The 23,945-nt window shown below is 38.2% G+C and overlaps 1 protein-coding gene across 1 annotated transcript in view; it reads left to right on the top strand.

The window, feature by feature from the left end:
• KIF26B (kinesin family member 26B) overlaps positions 1-23,945 on the top strand; it is a 267,041-nt gene that overhangs the window by 91,870 nt on the left and 151,226 nt on the right. The window contains exon 4 of the mRNA XM_058802278.1: positions 18,251-18,417. Coding sequence (XP_058658261.1) covers positions 18,251-18,417 — 167 coding nt within the window. The remainder of the gene's footprint in view (positions 1-18,250; positions 18,418-23,945) is intronic.

Consider the following 23,945-nt stretch of genomic DNA (forward strand, 5'->3'; position numbering starts at 1 on the left):
CGAAGACAAACTGATACATTGAGGCAAAATTGTCCTTTTATTTCCTATGATGTAAACAAGGTGGCACAGAACTAGAGAGAAAAATGGTCAGCTCCTGCTTTATTTCATAGTTTGAGAACCTAGAGAACATAGAGAGCTACTATAGCCAATTTGGAAGTAAAGGGAAATACACTTTTAATGCAATGTACAGTTTTTTGGAACTTATTAGAAAAATTATTGAGGCCAAAAGCTTAGGAAAATTCATAAAAGGATTATGGGCAATAAAAAGTTCCCTATTTTATGATATTAGGATTAAAAAAGTCAGATATAAATTGCTATATATAATAAGGTATTTGATATCTTAGGATCTGTGGAGAAGGCTTAAGTTTATACAATAGTAGGTAAGGACTAGAATTTCTGAATCTGTCACTGAATTTTGCTGGCACAGACATTACTGGGTGCTCTGGGAGAAGGATACTCAGTGCTTAGATGACCTCTTTGTTCCCCTCTTCTGAAAGTGGGTGAGAGGTGCTGTGTTTTGGAGAGAGGCCTGTGATAAACAGATCAGTGAAAAGTGCTTTTCCAAAGGTTTCCACAACATTTCCAGAGTTCCATGTAAGTGTTGTACATTTCAGAATGATTTTAACTTTTTTTCTTTTTTTAATTCCTTACCGAAGTGTGTGAAGATTCTAAAAGTTCTCTTGGGTTGAATCATTCATCTGAGAAGCATTTTGGTCTTTACTTTTGCATAAAGATTCAGTCCTGTGGGTGATACTCCTGTATTTTGTTAATTTTTCAGCATCTGTTGCAAAGAGAGGAAAAAGAAATGTACTAAACCAAAGGCAACTCATTCTAATTGAGATCAGAAGGAGATGACAAAGGAATTGGAAAGCAATTTTTAGGAGCTTCCCTTTAAATTCCAAAGGGATATCACTCAAAAAAGCCACAAATCAATGTACTGTCTCATTGACTAAGATGTTTGCTTCTCACATTGCTTTACACAAATAGGACATAGAATTAAGATTAGATTTAGAAACACCATATTTTTGTGCCTTTTGTAGAATTCTGTTCTTTGACTTCTTAGAAAAGTATTTGAGACTTTAAACATGGAGAAGTATATTACTATGCACAAAATAATCTTTGATACAATTCTGTGCTTGTGGGAAGTAAGGGAAGTATGGCTGGAGACTCATGTAACTCTGAAATGTGATTCCACAGAGCTATCATGTAAAGCCATTGTTTTCTTTTCTCTAAAGTGCTTCTGAAATGGCATCAGAGAGGGGCAGCAACTTCTCTGTTGGGCCAGTTCTCTGTAATTCAGTAGATTTGAGTTAAAGTGGTTGGTTCTCCACTTACATTCCAAGGCACTGAGGACTTGAGAGGTGGGTGTTGTCATATAGAATACATTTGGGACCAGACCCTCTTCTGTCTCACTCCAGGATAATGGCTTTGCAGCTGACATGGCTACATTGGTGTAATACAGATAAGACTGAGAGCAACATCAGCCCTGTAAGATCTGATCAGCCAGAGTGTGACAACAGCTGTGGTGATGGGAGCAAATGTGGCATCTTGCACTCAGAGGGGCCTCCACTTCCCCTCTGGGTTGGTGAATGGGGAAGCTTTTTTCTCCATGCTCTTCTTGTGTCACCCTGCTCTGAAGAGCCTGCTGGAACTGCTCGTGACAAATGAATGCAGAAACCTGATTGTCCAGATTCTTTTGAACTTTGAATGTGTCAAGATGTGTTTTATGAAGTAAAAGGAAGAATTGCATCTGTACAAGGATGAGAAAAAGCCCCTCTCAGCTAAGGAAAACATCTTTTAAGAAATGAAACTGCACTTCACCTTTCACTTCCACATAACCTCTCAAGCAGAATTCAGAGCTGCTCCAAAGGCTAAGGGAATGGTAATGAGCTTTCATCTTCCAAGAAGTTGTTTGGTAGTCATTGTGGCTAATGTTGCTAGCAAACCTCAGCAGAAGGATCTGTAGCTCCTCCTTGCATGAGAGCACTGAAGTTACCATCACATCTGTCATTCAGGGGTCTGAGGACTTGAGTTCTGTACACCAGGAAAGTCTCAGGTGTGACTGGTAGATGTGAATGTCAGTTGTGCAACCAGTGCAAGGTCACAGCTGTGTGTGTTGGTGTGCAAATGAAATGTTTCTATTGTGAGAGCTCTTTGAACCAAATACATGCGTCTGTCCAGCTTTACTTCAAATTGATGCTTTTTTAACTTGGGGAAGTGGCATGTGTAACTGTATATTAAATATATGCATAAATTTAAGTAAAGGCTAGTGGGAAGGGCAGAAAAATAATTAAAAGTGGAAGCTCTGCTTGATGAAATCCCTTCTGCTTCCCTGACTTTGCTGTGGCTGCATGCTCAGTGTCACTGGATAATTATAAAACACCTGTAATGTGAATCCTGACAGTTCTTTACATCAAGACATCAAGACTATTAATAAAAGCACAGTTTAGGCCTGGTTTAAAAAAAAAAAAACAAAACTTTTTTGAAGCATATAGTGATATACTCTTTCCTGTAAAAGATAGATGACAGATATGGTTTGTTATTGCTTTTCTTCCTGACAGGTTTCAGGCTGCTGGAGCTAGGCAATGTAGCTGGATTTAAACACAATTCATAAGCACAGTCATCTCTTTGTTTTATTCTTGTATATTTTCTCTGTTATTGCAGTGCCACGTAGAAAATGGAAAATTAATTCAAGTGCTATTAAAGAAATTATAGAGAGCGCATCACAAGAAAATGTAATGAGATACTATCAGTGCTTAATTGATCAGTCTCTGTGATCCCTGAAGACTTTGTGTGAAGTTTGTTGCTAGCGTGCAGGAGGTAGAAAAGGATGTGACATGATTTGTAATTGTGTGATTCCAATATATCATGGCAGCGATCAGAGACAGGACTGACAGGGAAAATGCACTCAGGAAGCTTTGTCTGCATTTGGACCAGTTTCTACAGAAGTCATTTTGAAGAGTCTTGCAATGCTGGGTAGGTTTAACTGAGGCTTAGTTTGCACGCTTGTTGAGATTTCTAATACTTTTGCTTTGAACTAATGTAAACAAAAATGTTATTGTTTGTCCCGTCCAGTAAATAATATGACAAGACACTATTCAAATGACTTAAGAGAACAATGCAGCAAAAGGTTCCTGGCCACCACGCTTCTTTGATAAATTACAAGAGCAACAGAAGGTGTCCTAAAGCTTTTATATATATATATATTTTTTTTTTTTTACTTTTAGATGTAAATGCTGAATGAGAGATCAAGTTGTTTTCATGCAGCTAAATGCTTTGGAGGGAAAAATCTAGTTCTCATGTTACTGGCTTTTCATTGTTTTTCATCCTTAGTCAGTTGTCACAAGGGTCTTTGCCTCTGTAATCCTAAATGCTGGGATATGCCATTTGCAGCCAGGATTTAGTAGTGATGCTTATGATCTCCTGACTGTTGTCTTGCACTTCAGAACCTTTGTAAAGCTCCTTTTAAACATTGCCACAGCCCAGCTTATCGAGATTTATTCCTATTTATGTAAAAGTAGATGAAATGCAGACACCTGACGTGCTTTAATGCAAGGTTTCTGGAAAGGGGCTTGAGAGAGGGGTGTTATGTATGTGCAGATTATGAGATTTTTCCAATCTCAGCGATGTGGATTTCTCTGCTTCCTTTTCTCTTCACTGCTCAATCACCTTAATCATATATTAGGAATATTTGGTACTTCTCCCTGCCATCTCAGTGCTTTGTCTCTGAGCCAGGGACAGTTGGCACCGGTGCAATGGGCCATTACTTCTGTGGCCTCTAGGCATTTTATGATTCAGTGAATATGAATAATAAAGCACCTTATTCCTCCTCTGTCCTCCAGGGAAGGTGATTTCAAGTGTGGCAGTGGAGGATTATTATGGCTTGATTTCCTTTTGAGCATGAGAGAGGGGGAAGGCACCTCTAAGTTAAAAACACATAACAGAAATGCTGGAAAACAACGGTTTTATTCCTCAGTATCCCCTTCTACCTGCTGGAAAATTTTATATGATTCATGATTGATAAAAAAGTTCTTTGGTAGTGCTATTGATGCTAGTATTCTTTTGCCCAAATTGAATACATTGAGTATAAATATTTATTCATAATTTCTTGAAGAATCTTTAGATTCTACCAGAAAAAGCCAAAGGACCTATCAGTAGCCACAACTCTGCTACACCAAGAGTTTGTCCTTAGGCCACTAGAGAATTTCCTCCCAAGATTTTTTTCAATGTTGCATGGACATGGAGTGGGAAAAAGTGAAATTTTACTAGGAAACATGTAATGTAAACCCAGTTGAATTGGTAACTATAATATTTTGCAGACTTTAAAGTCCATATCTCTAAAAGGATAAATAATACTTGGAGGGAAGAAACAAATTTTATTGTGCTATGCTAGGTGTGTTAAGAAGTGGATGTAGAGAAAGATTGAAGGGTATGCCTTAGGTGGCTGCTATGCAGCCTGTGAAGAGATGAGAGAATAACCTTTTCTGCTGTTACACTCAGGACAAAAAGGGCCATCTTGTCATTTCGTCTGTTGAGGATAGTTTTTTCTGTGCCTGCCTGAAAGAATCAATATCAGAGTGGATTATGAAACAGAAATCATAAGGGCTCAGAACAATTTGAAAAAACATTGGTAACAGAAGGGACTGACTAAAAATATCTTGCTGGTTGATTGTTTTTTTATCTTCAAATACAGCTTGAGCTGGAATTTTTATCAACTGTGCAGAGTTCATACACTCTGCCTTTTACAACAAGCTGCTACTGTGCTTTCTGAGAAGAAAAGAAACTTGCAAATAAGGACTTTGCTTTAGTGGGATTCACTTGAAAGCATGCCCTTGGGAAAGAAAAAGGCTGTAGAAGTTCTAAATTGACCTCTGAAGTTTTTAGGTTTTAGTATCTTTGAAACATATTTTTTCAAAAAGCTCCTGAGTCCAGGATATATCTTTCTTGTTTACTCTGCCTTGAGTTCTGACTTTATAAAAGTAATTCCAGGAAATATTAAAATCCTTTCATTCTCCTACAGTAGTTTGTTTTTTCCTAGGGGACCTTACAGTAATGCTTTTCTGCTGGAAAATGGAAAAAATGAGTTTGAAAAAGTAATATTTTTTTTGGTTGGGAGTTTTATAATCATCTCTTCATGGTGGATAAGACTGAATCCTTTGTGAATGAACCCCATTGTTCATAGGGGACACTGCAGTGAGCATCAGGAAGCATTAGCTCCAGAGGGCTTGGTTGTTATCCCACATATGTGGTACTGCTCTACCTTTTGGAGCTGGTTCATGCCCATCTTCTTTTCCATCTGTCCTAGAGTAACTGTCTGTGCAGGATGCCTTCTGAGGGGCCTATAGTTAACCTGGTGAAGAGACAGTGGGACCTTTTACTCCAGTTAAACAGATTACAGCACTATCCTTGCACTGAACCTGTGGTCAGTGATCCTTCTTTTGACAAGTTACTATGGAGCAGGAAATCAGTCCATGATAATCTATTAAAAAAAAAGTAATTAAAATAGAATAAAGAGTTCCTTTCAAAAATTAATTTAAAAGTAGCTTCTGAAAATTTTACATTGCAAACCCACTAAATAAAATTGAGGGGAAACATTCAAAACAGTTCATGTGCAAAGAAAAATTCTCAGTGCAATAAGCCAAAATTAAAGCTGAAGATGACAATGAGATATTTATTACCATTCAGAATAGTTTACTAGAGTTCAGGCATCATTTCAGATGGTATGCTAGTTTGTTGCTATTATATTTGAATTTCATTAAATACATTTAATTAAATCTGTTGTAAATCTGTTTTATCCCCAAGGGGCCAGTTAGTATAATCCTTCTGTTTGCTTACAAAAATATCAACCAATTGTTCCTGCACTAATTTTAATCACTGTTTATTTTTAAACAATAGCGAAGTACATTTTGTCTGTTTACTTTCTTGTGCGAAGTCCTTGGGGCAATGAATTTTTGTTGTTGTTTGTGTCCTATGTAGAAGAAAGTTTGTATTCATTGTCAGAGTGTTTAAAAAAAAGATAAAAAGAAGAAAAAGAAGTATGACTGTGCCATTTGAAGTTAGTTTAGGCTGACTTTAAAGAGAAAGAAATGAATGTAGTTGTAAGACTTGATAGTATACTTTCAGATAGTAATAAAATGAGCAAATTCTACTAGTAAAAATTAGGAAATAATAAGCCCACAAGGATGCAAATATTTAAATAATGACAAGAGTCTTAGACAATGTGCAAAGCACAAATCTGTCTGACATTAGTGTAGTTCAAAGACAGGCAGTAATTTATAACAAAAGCTGGAAGAGCATGCTGTGGATAGGTATGGTGAACAAGTTTTGCTGTGAAAGTATAAACACAGTGTAGCTATGAGTAAAGAATTGGTAGTATTTACTGTGTGTGCTGCATTCCAGAGTTAAATGCATTGGGCAGCAAGATGCACAAGACCTTGCATATGACTGTCTTGTATTTCTCTTTTGCAGCAGTTTTCCTAGAGAGCAAATCATACACAGTCATTAAAGCTGTGTGGTGTCTACCCTTGGTTTGATCTGTGTTCTGTTTTAGAGGAAAATAATTCCTGATGAATCAGGCTGTTATTTTTCCACTCAAAATTGCCATGATAGGTTATACTGATGGAATTTGAAAGAATATAATCTCTTGAGGAGTGATTGCTATTTGTTAGTGCTGCATAGTGCTGAATGGATATTTAGTTGTTCTCTCTCCTGCATTTTCAGAAACAGCTGTAGAGCACACCCAGAATAAAGCCCGTGTCCCTTCCTCTCTCTAATTAATTTTTCAGAATGGTGCAATTTTGAGAATATGCATGTCTGTAGTCTATATCTTCCAAATTGATCACTGATTTTTTAAAATCCCATCTGAGAATAGTAAAGGAGTTATGTCTCAGCATTTTCTAAAAAAGAGTAATTTAAAATCAGTGATGAGAGCCAAATATTGTTCTTCATCTGACCTTATTCAGCTGGTCAGTGGAGATGGGGATTGGTATTAATTACCCAGTCCGCAAGTGAATGTGCTCAAAATTAAAGCAGAGAATGGACAGTTAGCATGTTTAAAGTTCTTAGTGTACAAAGGCCCTAAGAGGACACGTGGGAATGTCATCTTTGTACTGTAAAGCTGTCATAGTGAAGATGGATTATGATGGTTCCTGCAAACCAAAATGCAAATTGCATATACTGGGGACAGATCATTGTGTGCACTTGAATTAAATGCTAGGTCAGCTTTGGATAATGTAGTACTGAGTTAGAGCCTGGAAAATGGTGCTTAGCTTGGATCCCTTCAAGGCTTGCAAATCTAAGCTGAAACAAACAATTTGAATGGAAAGCATGGCAGAAGTTGCAGCAAATGAGAGGAGACAAAAAACACAATTAGCTTGGAAAATAGGAGTAGTATAGGAGCATATGTAAAAAGCTGAGCTGGTGCTGTGTGTGAAAGATCCATCCCATTCCAAGTGGAGTACCATACCAAGTGTGTGTGTGCTGATGGTCACAATTTGATCCATTTATGCCACTGAAAGGGAACCAGAACAGAGAGGCTCACTTACTAATGATTTACAGTGTGCACCAACTAAATTTTTATCTGATTAAGCCCAGTTGAGGATGTGCTTCTCTTTTTTTTTTTTTTTTTTCTTCCATTAGCTGAGAGAACAATAAATCTAGAGCAAAGAGAAGACAGCATAGCATAACTGAGCACCTTGTCAGCCTCTGGAATTCACCCCAGGAAGTGGCCTCCAAGTCAAATACTTACAGTTGGGTGATTTTTATGGCTACTAATAACAGCTGTAGCAATGCAAACTAAGGTAATAGGGCAACCAAATGTACGGCTTAAGGCATTGACCTTCAGAGCAGGAAGCAACTGTTTATGTCCAGTTCCTGGTCTCCTTGGAAGGCTCTTCTGGAACCTTTTGCATTCTTTTCATGTATTCCTGTAAAAGTTATAATTGTTGCTGTAATAAATTACTTTAAAAACGTTAGCAGGATTTTTTTACTATTAACATGAAAGAAAGATGTGTTCATGTATTGTGACAGATTAGAAAGACCAACCTTGTTAAATTTATAGAGGTCACTCCTGCTGATGTGTAACTTCTGCAGAACAGTCAGGGTTTTTTACTTTAGCAAAAAAAGCTAAAGACTCCTCTGGAAATGAGACACTTTCATGGCTGCTCCCATGAGCACTGGTAACTCAATATCAGCTGTTGCCCCATCTTCACATTGGTACAATGAAGGAAGAAGAATCTTCAAGGGACTGTTCACAGTAGGGGGACAGAAAAGGGCAATTTGGATTGCTTGGTATCTGCCAGCACTAATATAATTAAACCTGTGTCAGCAGTTTATATAAAAGCTGATAGTCATGTTTTATTTCTGATGAGGAAGCCGCTGGAATGGTACTAGTTTCCAAATAAAAACTTTCTAGATCCCTGGGTGTCAAACCCATGCCCCTTTCCATGAGCAGGCAGGTAAGAGACCCACCAGATGTGTACTGATCTTAGCCCCCTAAAAAGGGGGGGCTAAGATCTTGCTCACCTAGAGGTGATTATGTGTGTGGACTGAATCTGCATTATGCCACATGCTTATGCAGTAATCATTGTAGGAATCTCTAAGCCTGTCAGATGATTTTTCCATACTCTAAATTAACTCTCTCCTTGTATTTTTTGTGGTAGAATTTAATCATATGTCTTTGCTTAAACAAAGACTAATGATTCCACCTGTGTGTGGATAAACAAATTGTGGTTTTTATTCCTTATTCTCTTGCTAGCTACAGAAGGAGGTTCCTTTCTGGGTCAATAATGCCATTTAACTTAAGCCCACATGCTGTCACACTCTGGTAGCTTCTAGAGCTGTTCTTGTCAACTGACAAGTGAAAGGTCAGTGTCTCACAGATTGTTGTTTGTGATAAGGAAACAGCTACAGTAAGATTTGGACTTCTTAGGATGTCTTGATATTGCTGGCAGTTGGTAACTGATCAGAGAAATGAAAGCTTGTTTTCATAACAAATGCATTACTCCTGCATGCAGTGCTATAGAGCCTCAGAAATGCAGTCACTTCATTTTATTGCTGCTCCACGTGTGCAGACGGAGTCAGACACACTCCTCTTTCGATTGCTGCACCAGTTATTTTAGCACAATTAGCCTGGCTGCTGAGGACTCAAAAGGTGGCTGATGCAACAAGGGATTACAGTGAGAGTGCTGAATCTGGATGTATGAAAGCAGCTTTGACTGAGTCACACAAAAGAAAGGCATTTTCTCCTGTAAAATGTTACTGATCTGATAGAGAATAAGACATAGTGCAAAAAGATAAGATTAATTTCCAGCTGCACAGCTTTATAATGCAGCAAGATATACAGGTAGCTAAGAGAATTAACAACTTCATAAAAGTAGATTTAGAAAAAAGAAACTGAAAGCTATAGGCAGCCTCAGCTTTCCAACAGATTGATATGTTATTGCCATCTTCTTGACGAGGAAGGAAGCAGTTTTATTGTGTTGCTGCACAGTGCCTTTTTTTGCATTGCTAAAATGCTTAGAGACACAAAATTGAGAACAGAACCTGTCTTTGCTAGCTGATGTTCCTATTTTTCATTTTCAGAGTTGGTATGGGAATGTGCCAGCTAGGAAACCTTACATTGCTGTTCTGTCAGCAGAGGCTTGGCTGGTGGAACTTTGTGAATGAGAGGTGTACGTGGGCCTGGCTGATGGTGCTTTACTTGAAAAGGATGCTCACAGCCCAACAGGAGTCTGCCTGTGGCAAGTCTGCTTCGCTGAGGGCCTCTGGGGCAAGGAGAGCCTGCATATTTATACCCCAGAATGGCTGTCCAGCCTTGGATAGCTTCTTTCCCAAGGTAGCTTCCTTGGAGAGGAATAGAAAAGGCTGGCATAGTCCTGAAGGGACATGAGAAAACTTTGAGGGTATTGAAAAAGGCAGTTCTGATAGCTGTTGTGGTTTTGTAACAAGGTAGAGGCCCTACCTTTCAGAAAACAGTATGATAATTAAGAAGCAGCTAATAAATAAAATTTGCATGCTGTGTCACTCTGACTAAAGGAGCACTGCAGACTTTAATCTACTTCTGTACAGGGATTGAGTTCATTTGAGGTAGATATTTGCCGTCCTGAATTCAAAGTATGTTACCTTGTCATAAAAGGAAGTCTGGTTTGGCAAGCAGGACATCCCCTCACAGACCCATGCTGGCTGTGACCAATGACTGTTGTCCTTCAGGTATTTTGCAATAACTCCTACTATGATCTTACTCATGACTTTACCAGGCACTGAAGTGAGACTGACGGACTTGTAGTCACCAGGGTCATTCCTTTTACCCTTCCTGAAAATTGGGAGAGTGTTTTGAAGCTTTTAGTCAATCAGGACCTCCCTGATTTCCAAGACTGTTCAGCAATCATCTCATGATGACTTCAGCCATCCACTTGAATAGTACTCTTGGATAAATCCCACCAGGCCTCTTAGAGGGATCCAACTGGAAAAAAACCCTGTTTTGTAAGGCAGAACTCTTAAGTGTAAGAATTTGAGGAAAATGTCTTATGGAAAAGGAATCCACCATTATTTGGATGCCTGATCAGTCTCTAAGTAGCTGATCTTGAGACATTCAGCAATTCAGGGCAAAATGTTTCCATTTAATGAGCTCTTGAGTGTGACATGGAACTAAATATAACTTAGCAGCTTTAATGGGAAGATGTGCCCATGCCTGCAAAAATTTGGATTTCATCTGTGCTGAAGAGTGCACTGGATCTGTGTTAATAATAGTGATAATGATGATAGTCATCATCATCATTATTATCTGCTTTCTAGAGGGACATGGGAGGTGGCTGCAATAGTCAAAAGTCATCTTTCTTTTGGACAGCAGGAAGCTGGAGGTTGCAATTGAACTCTACCTGCTGTCATGGTAACTAATTTATGTTTAAATAAAAGTAGTTTAGACTAAATAATGACTCTGATTAAATACAAAGCATAATCAGCATTCTTAATATGCCAGTGATTCTCCCTTGGAAAAACCTCACTCTTTCTAAATTGCCTTGTTTAATGCTTACCCACAATCTGTGCTGTTACAGTAGCCCTTTCTGCTAGATCAGTATATCAGATTTTGTGCGCAACTTTGTGTAAAGTAGGAGCAAAGTGTGTGCAAAGATACTCTCTAGAGTTTCAGTGCTCACAATTAACAGTGCCTTGCCTTTGGTAAGCAGCTTCAGGATGTCTACTTCCAAGAAAGAGTTTAAATACAGCTTGACATTATGTGTGTCCTTTGTCAGCCTCTTTCTCATAGAACACATTCTTTTGACAAGGAAAGGGCCATCAGGATCTGCTGTCTTGCTCTTGTTCAAACAGAGTCTGTATGAGTAGTTGCAGTGATCTCTGGTTATAGAGCTGCTCAGTATTTTACTGAGAGAGAGAAAGGTCATAATCAAATGGCACAATGCTGTAGGATTATGCCAGTGCCCTTAGCTACAGCAACTTGCTTACTGATTCAAAATGTTTTTTTTTTCTAAAGGTGAACTTTGTCTTGAATAATTCTTTAAATGTGTCTTCTGTTGTAGTGAGTGACTTGTGAGAGATGCAGAGTATGTCCTTGGTACTCTGTGATGTATTAAAAGATGAATGACTTTGGAAATCACCACCGCTTTCAAGTTGCTCTGATTGAATGGTGTAATTGTTCCTTTTTGCCCTGTGAAGGATGTGTTAATAATTTGATAGTTATGTGGGCAGCACAAGATTTCTCTTTTTCTCTACCCCTCTGCCCTTAAAATCCAACTTCAGTTTAATGGTAGTTCAATAAATACTCTACCAGCTTTAACTCAAAACATTTAAAGCTGTATTTAACAAGGGTATTTGAAACTGACCCATTATTATTTATCTTTCCTATTTTCACATGCTAACGTCTCCCCACAACACGGTAAAATTATGAAAATAAAATCCAATAAATGTCAAATTATCCACATTTGTCTTTCTTTTTTATACTGAGTACAATGAATCCTAGATGTTATCTTGTCCTTTGAATGCTACCAAACATAAATTTATACTGCACTTTTTTTCTTACTGCACAGAACTTAATGCAGAATTTCCATGTTAGGTAAAAAGGATGAAGTCATTATTACCAGAAGGGCTCAGAGAAAATTGCTAACTTGTGGGAAGAGGGCCTAGTACTTACTGATAAATTCCCTTGGTGAGAAATGCCTTTTGCAGGTGAGGTAGAATTCCAATATTTTCTTCATTAACCTCCCTTCTGAAGAGACTCAAGAAGTGTCAGCTCCTGCTCCATTTCTTTTCTGATGCTGCTTCCTATAGGCAAGTTACTGTAATTCCACTGACAGTTTTAGTGGCTGGGAAGCTGGTGGCTGACAGAAAACTTCAGGTTTTTAATCTCATTCTGCAATCTGCTGTACCAGCACATCAGACAGTGAACTCTTATGCACTAAAGGAAGCAGACAGATTATTTCAGTTTTCAAAGTTAATTTGTAAATAAGATTCTTGCCTCAATGTTTAAGAATTAGTAGATCAAGCCCAGGAAAAACAGGGCTGCTCAGTTCTTGGGAAAGATTTGGTTTTTCATGCATGTGTCAGAAGAAGGATCCCGTGCAGGATGTACTGTGAGTTGCACCTCCTGCTGTTTGTTTCATCACTCCCATACATCAGAAACCAACCTCCTGGAGCCAAATGGGAAGAATATCATGTTATGACTGAGAAGAAACTGATGACCAAAAGGAGTTGGTTGGAAGGTAAAAATATTAATATTGTAGAACAGCCAGAGTACATGATTATGCTCAATGGAAAACTTGGTATTAAGTTGTTAAGCTTGTGTTATAAACAGGTTTATATTAATTTATGGTGTTTTTGGTATGCAGAGCTTTGAGAGATGTATCCTTTAGTGCTTCCCTCAACTCATCCTAAAAAGACAAGTCTTTCAGAAGAACTTTTTTCTGGTTTAATGTAGACATTTATTGTCTAAAATAACCCAGGAAGTCATTTAGTCAGTATTTATTTGGCAGAAAATTCAGTGCTGCTCTGAATAAAGAGTAGATTGCCAAAAAAGTCATTCATGAGTGTATGAAAGAGAGCTTTCTACCTTCAGTTTCTTCTTGCTGGGGAGCTTCTTTCCTGAGGTTAGGAATTCTGCACACTGAGAATTGCTTTATAGTGAATTTGAACACAGATTTATATTTTGAATTTACCTTCAGATATGGACATATTTCACACATTTCTGTGCATCCACTTGATTGATCATTTACTGATGTTAGCTAGATTGTGGGGATGTTCCTGAATGCTTCACTACCTCCAGAGCAATGGATATTTCACATCTTTCAAAAATGCTAACTTTCATTTGTAAGGTATGCATAGGTAATTTCAGTTGGGAGTCCTCAGTTAGGAGTTTTAGAAACATTAATGAGCTTGGCTATAAAATGCCCTTATGTAAATATAATTAACCTCATACTGCACAATGACAAATCTTGTGCACAGAGAGACTCTGTAATTGGAATGGGAAGAGAATCTATCCCAGCTGACACCTGTGGTTTAACTGCAGAGCCATCTTTTTCCTATGAAGTACAGAATTTAAATCATGATTTATCTCCAGCTCTTGCTGTGTAGTGTCAGAAAGCAGAGAAAGAGGAGGTTAATGGTTGCCTTGCATTTATGAGACAGAAGAAAAAAATGGAGCCTTGGGAGGGATATCTGTCTTGTTCCATGTGCACTTAAAAGGTTTTTATTGAGGCATGAAAGGTTGTGTTGTTTCATGCTTTGTCTTTTTGTTGCTTATCCAGGCAGTGATGTACTGCCAAAAATTCTATAAAGGAATTTCTCAAAATATATCCTATTAACTGATCTTAAACCTCATGTATATACTATGTGGGTACTCACAAAAAAGAAAGAGAATTTAGTAATCAAGTCTTTTCCCCCTTAAGTACAGAAACAGCACCTACTAAGAGAGATGGTGATGGTAAAGGGGCATATTTCCATGAACTGTGCTTGCCAGGCATATGTTAGTGTGGAAAAAGAAAAAGATTTAAAAAAAAATCACCTGAGTTTTTTAATGCTCAAAGAGTAATTTTCAATTATGTTCTTTGAACTGGGATGAGGAAAAAAATTCTCCAAGAGCTTTGAAAATGTCTCTTCTATGAGCATTTTTTCCTTAAATGCATGATATATCCTGGGTTATTTACTCAAGTTTGCATATGTGTGAACTTAGAAAGCACGGCCAGAAGAGAAAGAGCTGATTTGGTACTGTGACTGGAGCACAGAGTAAATGAGATTATAAGATTGCCTTCAAATATCACTCTTTAGTTTGGCTTAATAGCTTGAATGATCACACTCTTAATCTGTGAGACAAAAGAAAGAAATGCAAAATAACTGACTTGAAGTCAGTAGTTTTTGGATATGTGAATATTCTGGGCTCCTTTCTACCCCCTGCTTTACGTATATGTATTGGATTCTGGGAACAAATGAAGATTTAACAGTCAAATATTGTGGGCACATATCTCGGCGTCTGGTGAGATATCCAGCTTACAGATTGACCCACACGTATGAATTTGTGCAGTTGAAACAATACTCTGGAAAGGTTTGTAAAAGGTTCACAGCCTGGCATAGAATTTGGCATGGCACCTCCTTTCCCTTTGTTTCCACTGGCTGCATGACCAAAGGGATGTAAGGAAAAGAGAGCAACAGAGTGACTTGAACCTGTGCAGACAAAACCTGTTAGAGGTTATGAGTGTTGCAGTATCACAAGATACTTCTGTGGCTCTTTTCTACAAAGTAGTGTTGCAGCCTTCTCAGATTAAGAATTAGAGAATGAAATTCAGGTTAATATTTCAGTTTTTGATGCTTCTAGAGACATTTCACTATTGAAAAAATCCCTCAATGGTAGAAAGTAAAAATTGCTAAAAGTGGAGAGAATTTCTAGTTTAGGAGATCCCGAACTATGGCTAGGCCAGTTCTTATTTTATATTGGTTTTTCTGTGTCTTAGGTATGTTCCCATTTTGGTATCCCTGTAATATGGTCTTGACTAAGAAGTGTCCCTGCTGAGGAAAGGAGTAAATCAATGGAGCACAAGGATAGACATTATGTATATTTGGAATTTAGCTCTGAGCGAGTTCCTGCTAAGAAGCAGATTTTTTTGCCTAGGAAGTTTGCCAGCATCTGCAAGGAAACCAGGCAGTGTTGCTGGACCCTGAGGATCAAGGAGGTCCTTAACAAGCCCCGCACTGTTTTATGAGTGTCCATCCAGGGTGTCTCTGGGAGGGCACTCAGGGATGCTGCTTTTTGCAGGTGATATGTCAATGTGAACAATTTTTTGTTCACGTTGTTTTCTGCAGCAAAGCAAGTGGTGTGATTGAGCAGGAAGGAGAGCTGCTGCCTGTCCAGCAGGCACTGGTGGTCAGCACCAGAGAGATGTTTCAGAACTTGCAGTTTGAGCAGCTGACCATCCCTGGAGTTCTTGGACTGTTGTGTAGGACACATGATAAAACAGCATTTATGTTATATTATTTATATTACTGAAAACCCTACAATTAGGGAACAACCCCAATCTGCATCTGCCCATAGTATATGTAATTACAAAAGTAAGTATTATTTTTCTCACTTCTCTCTGTTCTATTTTTGGTACTGCACAAATACAGAATTTGTGAATATATATGATTATTTCCACCTTCTTAATTTCCTTTGTAGTTTACAATAAGAAAATATAATCTAGACAACAGGCTTTATAAAATCTTCATCCCTATTTATTAAAAAGCATTAACATTTTATTTGCTGACTAATATATACTTTTCTTTGAGTGCATAAGTGAGGGGCAGTGGTTTATATCTTTCTAAAGGAATGTCATGTCTGTTTGTTAAGTGATTATTTTGGAGTGCTTGTGTTTAAGAACTACTTAGCCAAAAAACTCAGAAACCAAGCATCTAGACAATTTCTGGGAAGCTTGAGAGTGGTACTTTCAAGCAGTGTGCACAGTCAGTTTGAGGCATTTTGTTCTTCTGAAGCTCATGTTAGACTTGTGGATGTGGACAAGGATCACCAGAAAGTCTTGACAATTGCAGAAACCATGTCACCAATGTGACATGGCTTTCATGTTGTTCTATACACCAAGACACACAAATACTTTCCTGTTTTGCAGTTGTCTGAAATGCCTCTCTCAAGCCTCACCATCTCACAAATTCAGGGGATCTGTTAGTGCCAATAGAAATGTATTGCACTGGCTGTGGAAATTCTTATTTGGAGCTGCAAATCTTTATTTGGCAGTAGATGGGGAGATTATGATTGCAGCTGAGATAATTCAACTCACCAACTTCTTAACTGCTTTCTGTTTGCCATGGGAGTAGCAGCTCCCAGTGACACTGCCAGCAATGGTAATTAATTAATGATGCACCATCCTGATGACATATATTTGCATTGGGTGAGCTAAGACGAGGCTAGGTTTGTATCTGTACTCTTCTCTGAGGGGAGAGTTGTCTCTTTAGCAGTTGTCTGTTTAGTAGCTCCCATGGAAGGTGAGGAATTTGGTTTCAGGATAATTAAAGGGGACAGAGCAGAATCTTGTGTTAGTTCATTGCAAAGATAAATAGCTGGGTTATCAAGTATTATGTGATATTCAAGGAAATATTGTTTAGTGAATTCAAGAGTGCTGAGTGCCCCAGCTGGATATACATAGGGTAGCAGGGCACTGAAGAACTGTCTACCTTCACCCTGGAAATGCAAGGAGCTATTCTGGCAGGCAGCCTAAATTCCTGCATTCTGCCAGTAGTATGAGATGATTTAAGTCCAGGTCTTCATTTATAGCCTTCTGAGAGCACTGCTCATTCTTTGTAGTGAATCCTGTAAACTGGAATGGCTCAGCATGGGATTAACATGATGGGGGCACTTTGAGCAATCTTCTAGTTCCTCATAAAAATAGAGATGCTAGTTTAACATTCCTGTTCTTGAAGTATTACGGTTCATTGGTCTAAAAGTATGTAAAATAAGGATAAACACTCTGATTATTTTAGCTATAGCAGAATGGATAGCAATTTTCTGTGAGAGAAACAGAGACTGCATGATAGTTGGTCTAAAAAATGTTGTCATATCATGTCTTCTTTCCCTCACAAATAAAAATCAGTTCTTCAGCTTTGCTTTTAATTACTGAAATGTTTAACAGGTGAAATAATGCAAGCCTAAGTGGAAAAAGAACTTCAGGATGATTTCAAATATTTTTTTTTGATGTACCTCACAAGGATGTTTTGTTGTTTTTGTGGTGTCAAGTAGAGGTATGAAATTGAACAGGTGAGGGACTACTTCTTGGAAACTTTTTGCAGGGGGAAGGAAGCTATGCCATGGATAGCAATAACCTGAGAGGGTTCTTTTTAGGCATGCATTGCAGTTTTGTGACATGCATTGGTGAACAGAAGCTATTTGTTGTGGAAATGAGGGAAAGAGGAAAGGGAATTTGTTAGGAATTGTGTGAAGTATGGGAGATGACATGACAGCATTGTAAATTTGTGCAGAAGAAGTCAAGAAATTGAATTCAAACTATTGAGAAGTTGCCTCAGTAGAGCTTACCCAGCTTTCTCTGAAGTCAAAGATCTTTCAGTCGATTTGAGAAGAGCTGGGTCAAGTCTGATAGAACTCTGATTCTTTTCAGACAATGAAAGGCTGAGACGAGACTTCCTAATACGAAAAAAATGTTAGATGGACTATCAGAAGAATGAAATCACATGATACTTAAAACCTTTTAAAAAAGGCAATGAAAGTGAGTAATAATGATCCAAATTATGCAGAGAGGTGATAAATTGCCTAAGATCCTGAGGGACTCTCCTATGTTGTTGAGTTTGCTGGAGAAAGGTCAATAAAAACGTTTAATACACTAGAGAGGTGTTCTTTTACAATGTTGTCCTTTTAATTCCTCCCCCCTCCCCCTCCTCCTCTGAAGTAAAATATACATATTTTGCACAAATCTAATCTTTCTTTTATCTTGAGGTAAGGCCAAGCAAGGATTATGGTTTACTCTTTCTTTTCTGTATGGATGGAAAACCATATACATCATTGACATTTTTAGTGGTGGGATAAATTTATCCCATTTGTTCCGATGCAGACATGGTTAGAGCAAAGCTGAGGTACTGTAGATCAGTGTGAAAGCAGCAATAAACTTGTTCACAGAGCAGCAAAGAGGCAGTGAATGAAGTGCCTCTCTCTTACTCCATCTGCAATCCAGAGGCATTGCTGGATTAGGAGGGGTCAGCCAGTGAGCTTCAGCTGGTGACACTTCTGCTCTTTTTCTGTCGTCAGATATCTCAGCTTATGACAGAGAGTGGTCGAGAAGGCCTGACTGAAGCAGCCCTGAACCGCTACAATGCAGACAAGCCCTCCCTGTACAGCTTCCCTGCTTCCCAGAGCACATATGTTGCCAGTGAAGTATCCACAGGCACCTCGGTGGCAGCATCGTTTTTTGCCAGGTAAGACAGATTTCTCTGATTTTCCTTTGCTGGACACATAATTTCTTTTAAAGGAGACAACTCCATAGTGAAGAAGGATATCATATCAAAACATGGGTGTAGATATAGATCTATCACAAACTTGCAGGAATTACCATGAAAATGTTTAATCCAACTGTATGCATTTGTTTGTAAAATGGGATGACACTTTACCCTCTTCTGTAAAATATCTCTTCAGTGCTTGATTTGGGTTAAAATGTGATTGTGCTCCTGGAATAGCACTTGACTTTGTGACATGTTTAGAGGGGTGTATCCCTGAATGAGAAGGGCCCATCCAAGTAATTTCCTGAAAAAAGCAATTAACTATAGAGTTAGCTGGAGGTGGCTAGTTCAGTTTGGTGGCAATATTCAGACTTCTTTTTGAATTTTACTTCCATCTAGGGAAATTATTAAGGTTTCACTTTCAGACTGAAAAGTTAAGGTTTCTGATTTTAGCTTCAGTTCCAGCTGTTCCACTAAACTGACCTGAGAGTCTAAATTCAGCCTTGGAACATGCTTTATGTTGAATATTCAGACATCAATAAAAGAAATCGATGACATAAGGTTTAATTAAAAAAAACCTTATGACTGTCTTAATTAATTTGTTAGTAAAATGTCTTGTGAAATGGGCATATCAACTAATAAGTGAAATATCAATTATCACTAACAAAAATGGGTTTTTTGGTACAGAAATGTGCTCTTTACAGAACAGATTCTTTTTAGCCCAGTTGAACCCTTATGTAACAAAAGACATTGAAATAATCCTTGTATTTTAATGCTTTTTATTAATTAGAAGATTGACTTGGGAAGAGTAACAAAATAACAGGAGAATAAGCCATTATTATAGCACTTCCAGTCCAATCCAGCCAGAGATCTTGATTTCAAAACATGGAGTGAACTTTGAGCTAGCGCCTCAAGCACTTTCCGATCAGCTTCCTTCCCTTGAGAGAGCCAAACTGTTAGTAATTCCACATGCTTCTATTTTATTTTAAAGGTAAATGGAAAACTTATAAAGTTGTTGGAGTCCATAAATTTGGAAAAAAAAATTTCCTCTCCTATTTTTCCTCATCAACATGGGGGCTGCATGCATTTGATCAGTGTCATACTGCAAGTGAGTCATGTAAAAGGATTAAGCGTAGCATTTTAGAAGATCCAGTTGTTTGAGGCAACTCTTCCATTTTTTCTTTGCAGATGAGATGCTGCAATAGCAAATGTAAATGATGACAGTGGTCTTGGTTTGCTGCCCTTTTCTGTTTAACTGCAGGCAATTTAAATTAAAATTGCTGAATGTACACACATGGTAATATCTAGCTGAAGTGCAGATTGGGATTAGCACATATTTTAGCATGAATTGATTTATGAAGATGACTTAACTCATTTGTTCTTCATTGTTTCATTGTTTATGCTGAGAGAATTCATTTGCTCTTAATATACTCTGCTGAAATGTAGGAAACTAATTAAATTTACTCAAAATCCCTAGTGTAAATCGTAGCATTTTAAGTAGAGCTCGGTTAGCTTCTAGCTGATGTTGTGAATTCTTGGGTGTGCTTGGTCCAGCAGAGATCTCATGTTTAGACTGTTTATTTTTAAACTGTACTTAGCAAGACAAAAGTGCCTGGTTTAGTTTGGGATATTGCACAATTAGATTAATATCATTTATGTAAGTCAGTTTTGTTCTGGATTTCAAATTACATCATATGCTGGCAATTAAGCAGCAAATTCAAGTCAGTTGTTCACTGCTGGACCTTTTAACAAGAAAATTGCCAAGTTGTTTTCCAAACCCAAATCACTAATTTTTGTTTTGCATCTTGTGTGTCAAATTGCATTTCAAGTTGTGGTAAGAAGTGTAGGGACCTACTTGTACGTGTATTCATAAAATGTGAAGTGGAAGGCAGTGGTTGTCTAACTCATTAAGATGGTGCACTCTTTACAATGTGAAACAGTCCTTTGTACCAGAGCTATGAATTCTAAGCTTTTGTTTCTTATGGTTGTCAGTGGCACATGGAGTAGTGACTACCAGCTATATATGCTTTTTTTGAATGTGTGTCACAAACCATGTTTTCACAGTGAATAAATAAGAAATTATTACAAAACCAGAGAAATTTGCCAATGTGAAGTTTAAGTTCAGAGTTGAAGAGTAGAACCTATTCTTTTGAAATTTGAATAATGACCCACAGTATTTCACTCTAACTTCCCTAACAAGCAAAGCAAACCTCAGGTGAAGCTCAGATATAAGTCATCCATCATCAGGGAAAAAACCCAATTAACTAAAATACTGTAGTGCGGAGGAAATGTCAAGGCATCCATGGAACTTTTGGTTGTAATTACTTCAGAAATATCAGGCATGGATTACTGGGAGCTCATAACTTTTCTGTTCTCAGGCACTACTAGTTCAAGAGTGACAGCCACTTGACTGGCCGATAGCTGGCATTTAGCCATGGAAAAGTATCCTGAGGGCACAGTGACTCTCAGTGTCTTTAAAAACCAGGAGACTTGTCAGATGTCTCAATAATTGACTGTTAGGTTTCATGATCTATAGCTGACAGATTTCCAAAACAGCTAAGAGGGCTGCAACTTCTGTGAATTGTCATTTGTTGGGATATTGCTGCAAGGGAACTTATGACACATCAGGATTCCCATGGGACAGTATGTGAATGCTTTAAAGGAACAGACATTGAAAACTGTCCAAAGTGCTCAGCTGGTAGGCTTATGAATATTAGATGATACAGGTATGAATAATGAATTTCTAATGGTGATTCAGACACACAAACTGAATTCAATCAATTGTGCCTTTAGTGACAAGCACTAAATTTGCCTTTTTGTTTAGGACTATCACTCATTTTTGTCTCAGATATGCTTCAATCATGCTAATTTAGCAATATTCTTGCTTCTAACCAGTACAGATTCATGATGAGAAGAATTCATTTAGTGAACGTGAAATAATGTTAAGATTCTTTACTCTTTACTTTAAATGATAATGAATCATTTAAAGAGCATTTTAGAAATTTTTTGCATGACTTAACTTCTGCCTCCAGTTTGGGGCTTTGTCCTTAGATGCACAGAATTTTTGGGCCATTGCAGCCTAAGGTGTGATGGCCTCTTGCCTTGTGTCCTCCCAGCAGGATGTAGGACTGTGCCACCCCAGCTAAGGGATTAGGAGATTCCTTGCTGATACCGCCAAAGAACTGAGGGAAGGGCCTTCTGTCACTTGTTTCCCTGGTGTCTCTGTGAAGCTTTATCAGGCCAAGGGGCATAGTAATTTTATTCCTATCTATGCTGATTTCTACATGGAGAAAACTTCTGTGACTCTGACTCCAGCTTTGACTCACTACTCTGTAAATGAACCTGCCTTTCTGAATAAAAACTCTCTCTTCTTACTGGGCTGTAGAGTTTCAGTAGTCTCTCTGAGGTGATAACATGATGCAGGAACCAGAAGTGAAAACTGGACCAGAGCCTTTATGTTGTCCATGGCAATACATTGAAGTTTTTGGGATCTTGGTGCTCTTCCTTGTTTTCCCCATCACAGTAAACTTGGTTTATTGGAGGGAAAGAACTTTTCACTTTTCATCAGAACAAAGGAGAGACATAAAAGCCCATTTCACTTGAGATGTAAAAAAAGGTTAAAAAACTTGACAAGGAGGAGATATTTTTGAATGCTAGTCTTTAAAGTTGTTTCCTATTGCTAGTCAGGAAGTGTAAGTGTATTTGGAACGAAAGCCTGCCTCAGTCTGAAATCAGATATAGTCATATTTGGATTAATTGAGCCTAATGGGAATATAGATAATCTTGAAAGTAGCCTGTTCTAGGGATCATTTTCCATGTCTTTTTGCAACTAAACACTAAAGAGGGCCACACAATGCTACTGTTGTAGATGGTGCAAGACATGTTTTTCAAAGAGAATGTCCAATTTTTTTAGAGCTCTTACATTAAGACAAAATAAGAATGGAAAAACTTAGTTGCATGTATAATGCATATACAGCTACTAAGTGTGGGATAAGCTCAATTTACAGTTATCTTAATTTTTGGAAAAACTGCTGGTGACCCTTTCCCACTCATTCCCCATCCCTTTGTGGTATGGCAGCGAGGGAGGAGGACGTGAAGCCATGCACTGTGGTCAAAGGGTACAGTGAATGTTGTGTTCAAAATGCTGCTGCGTATGCCATGTTTTCCTTCCTTTCCAGAGAATCCTTTTTGAATATTTTAAAAAATTCTCTTGCATGAACTACAAAGCTGATATGAAGACAGTATTTGTGGGGCCCTCTTGTTAAAGCTGCTGTGCTGTTTTGATTACTTAGCACTCCAGAAACCCTGGAATCGCATACCTCCCTGGTTTTTTTGCATAACTGTGGAAAACTTCATTTAATCATACAGCTTTTGATGTTTGCTGTTTTTCCTTATAATTAGTCTATACAATCCTTTTGTATATGTCTGTTTTAAAGCTCAAAGGAATCTGGAAAAACAAGGGCTTTCCCTTAAAGACTACTGTGTATTGCAGGCACACCATTTTAACATCTTGAGTTTGTGGAGGTCTGGGGCAAGTTTACAAAAATCAATTTTTCCTGGCATTGCAATGGAGAATTTGTCACAACACGCACAGGAAAAACAGGTAAGAAAAAGAGGCAGCAGCTAGTAGAGAAGGAAATGGATTGAAGAAGATATTCTTGCTGCACAGAGCCCAGCTTTGGCATGGGAAGATCCACAGGAGAAACACTGTATTTGTGACTGTAACGGGTGTAGCTGAAGCTGCCCCTGGCAGATGTGAGAGCCATCCAGGCTCATCCAGGGCTTGGGAGCTGCAGAGGCCTCAGGGACCTCTCAGCAAAGAGCCTGTGAACATTGTCAGACAGTGAAAGCTGCCTGTCTGTGCCTTTCTAAAGAATGTTTTGGTCTGAGCAGCAGATAACTCATATGATGGTGTTTCTTCATGCTGAAGAGTGGTGGACCCAGTTGCTCTTTCAAGCCATGCAGTGGTTCCCTAGTTTGGGTACTGCTTGGGAAGTTCTTGATATTGAATAGTTGTCACCTCAACATCCCTGAGAGAAAATTATTTTCTGAGACTTGGGTGAAAACATATTTTGGTTTCATAGCTGTCTAAGCTATGCAGAATCTAAGAGGACTTTCTTTCATTAGCTGAACAAATTAAATTTAACAGTTAAATTGTGGTCAGATTCTTGGACATTTTGAAAAACTATATATTAATATAACTCTAATCAGAATTTCTGACTCTTTTCCTTCATCCTTATCATATGCTGCATAAGAAACGCATAAAAGAATGTTAAGATAAAAGATCCACAGACTATCTTTCAGGAGGAATGCTGGCAGCAAGTTTGGAAACATCTGTAAATCATTTCACAAACATTTCTACCTTCAAAGCCTGTCTTGGGCTAGCTCGTGGGGGAAATTTTAATCACAATGATCTCAGTCTTCCTGAAAGACCATGAAACGTTTAAAATTGACACCTAGGTTTGAGTGCACAACTTCAACGGCTGATTTTTCATACTTGCTCAACA

This window comes from Ammospiza caudacuta, chromosome 3 (assembly GCF_027887145.1).
Source record: "Ammospiza caudacuta isolate bAmmCau1 chromosome 3, bAmmCau1.pri, whole genome shotgun sequence".
NCBI lineage: Eukaryota > Metazoa > Chordata > Aves > Passeriformes > Passerellidae > Ammospiza > Ammospiza caudacuta.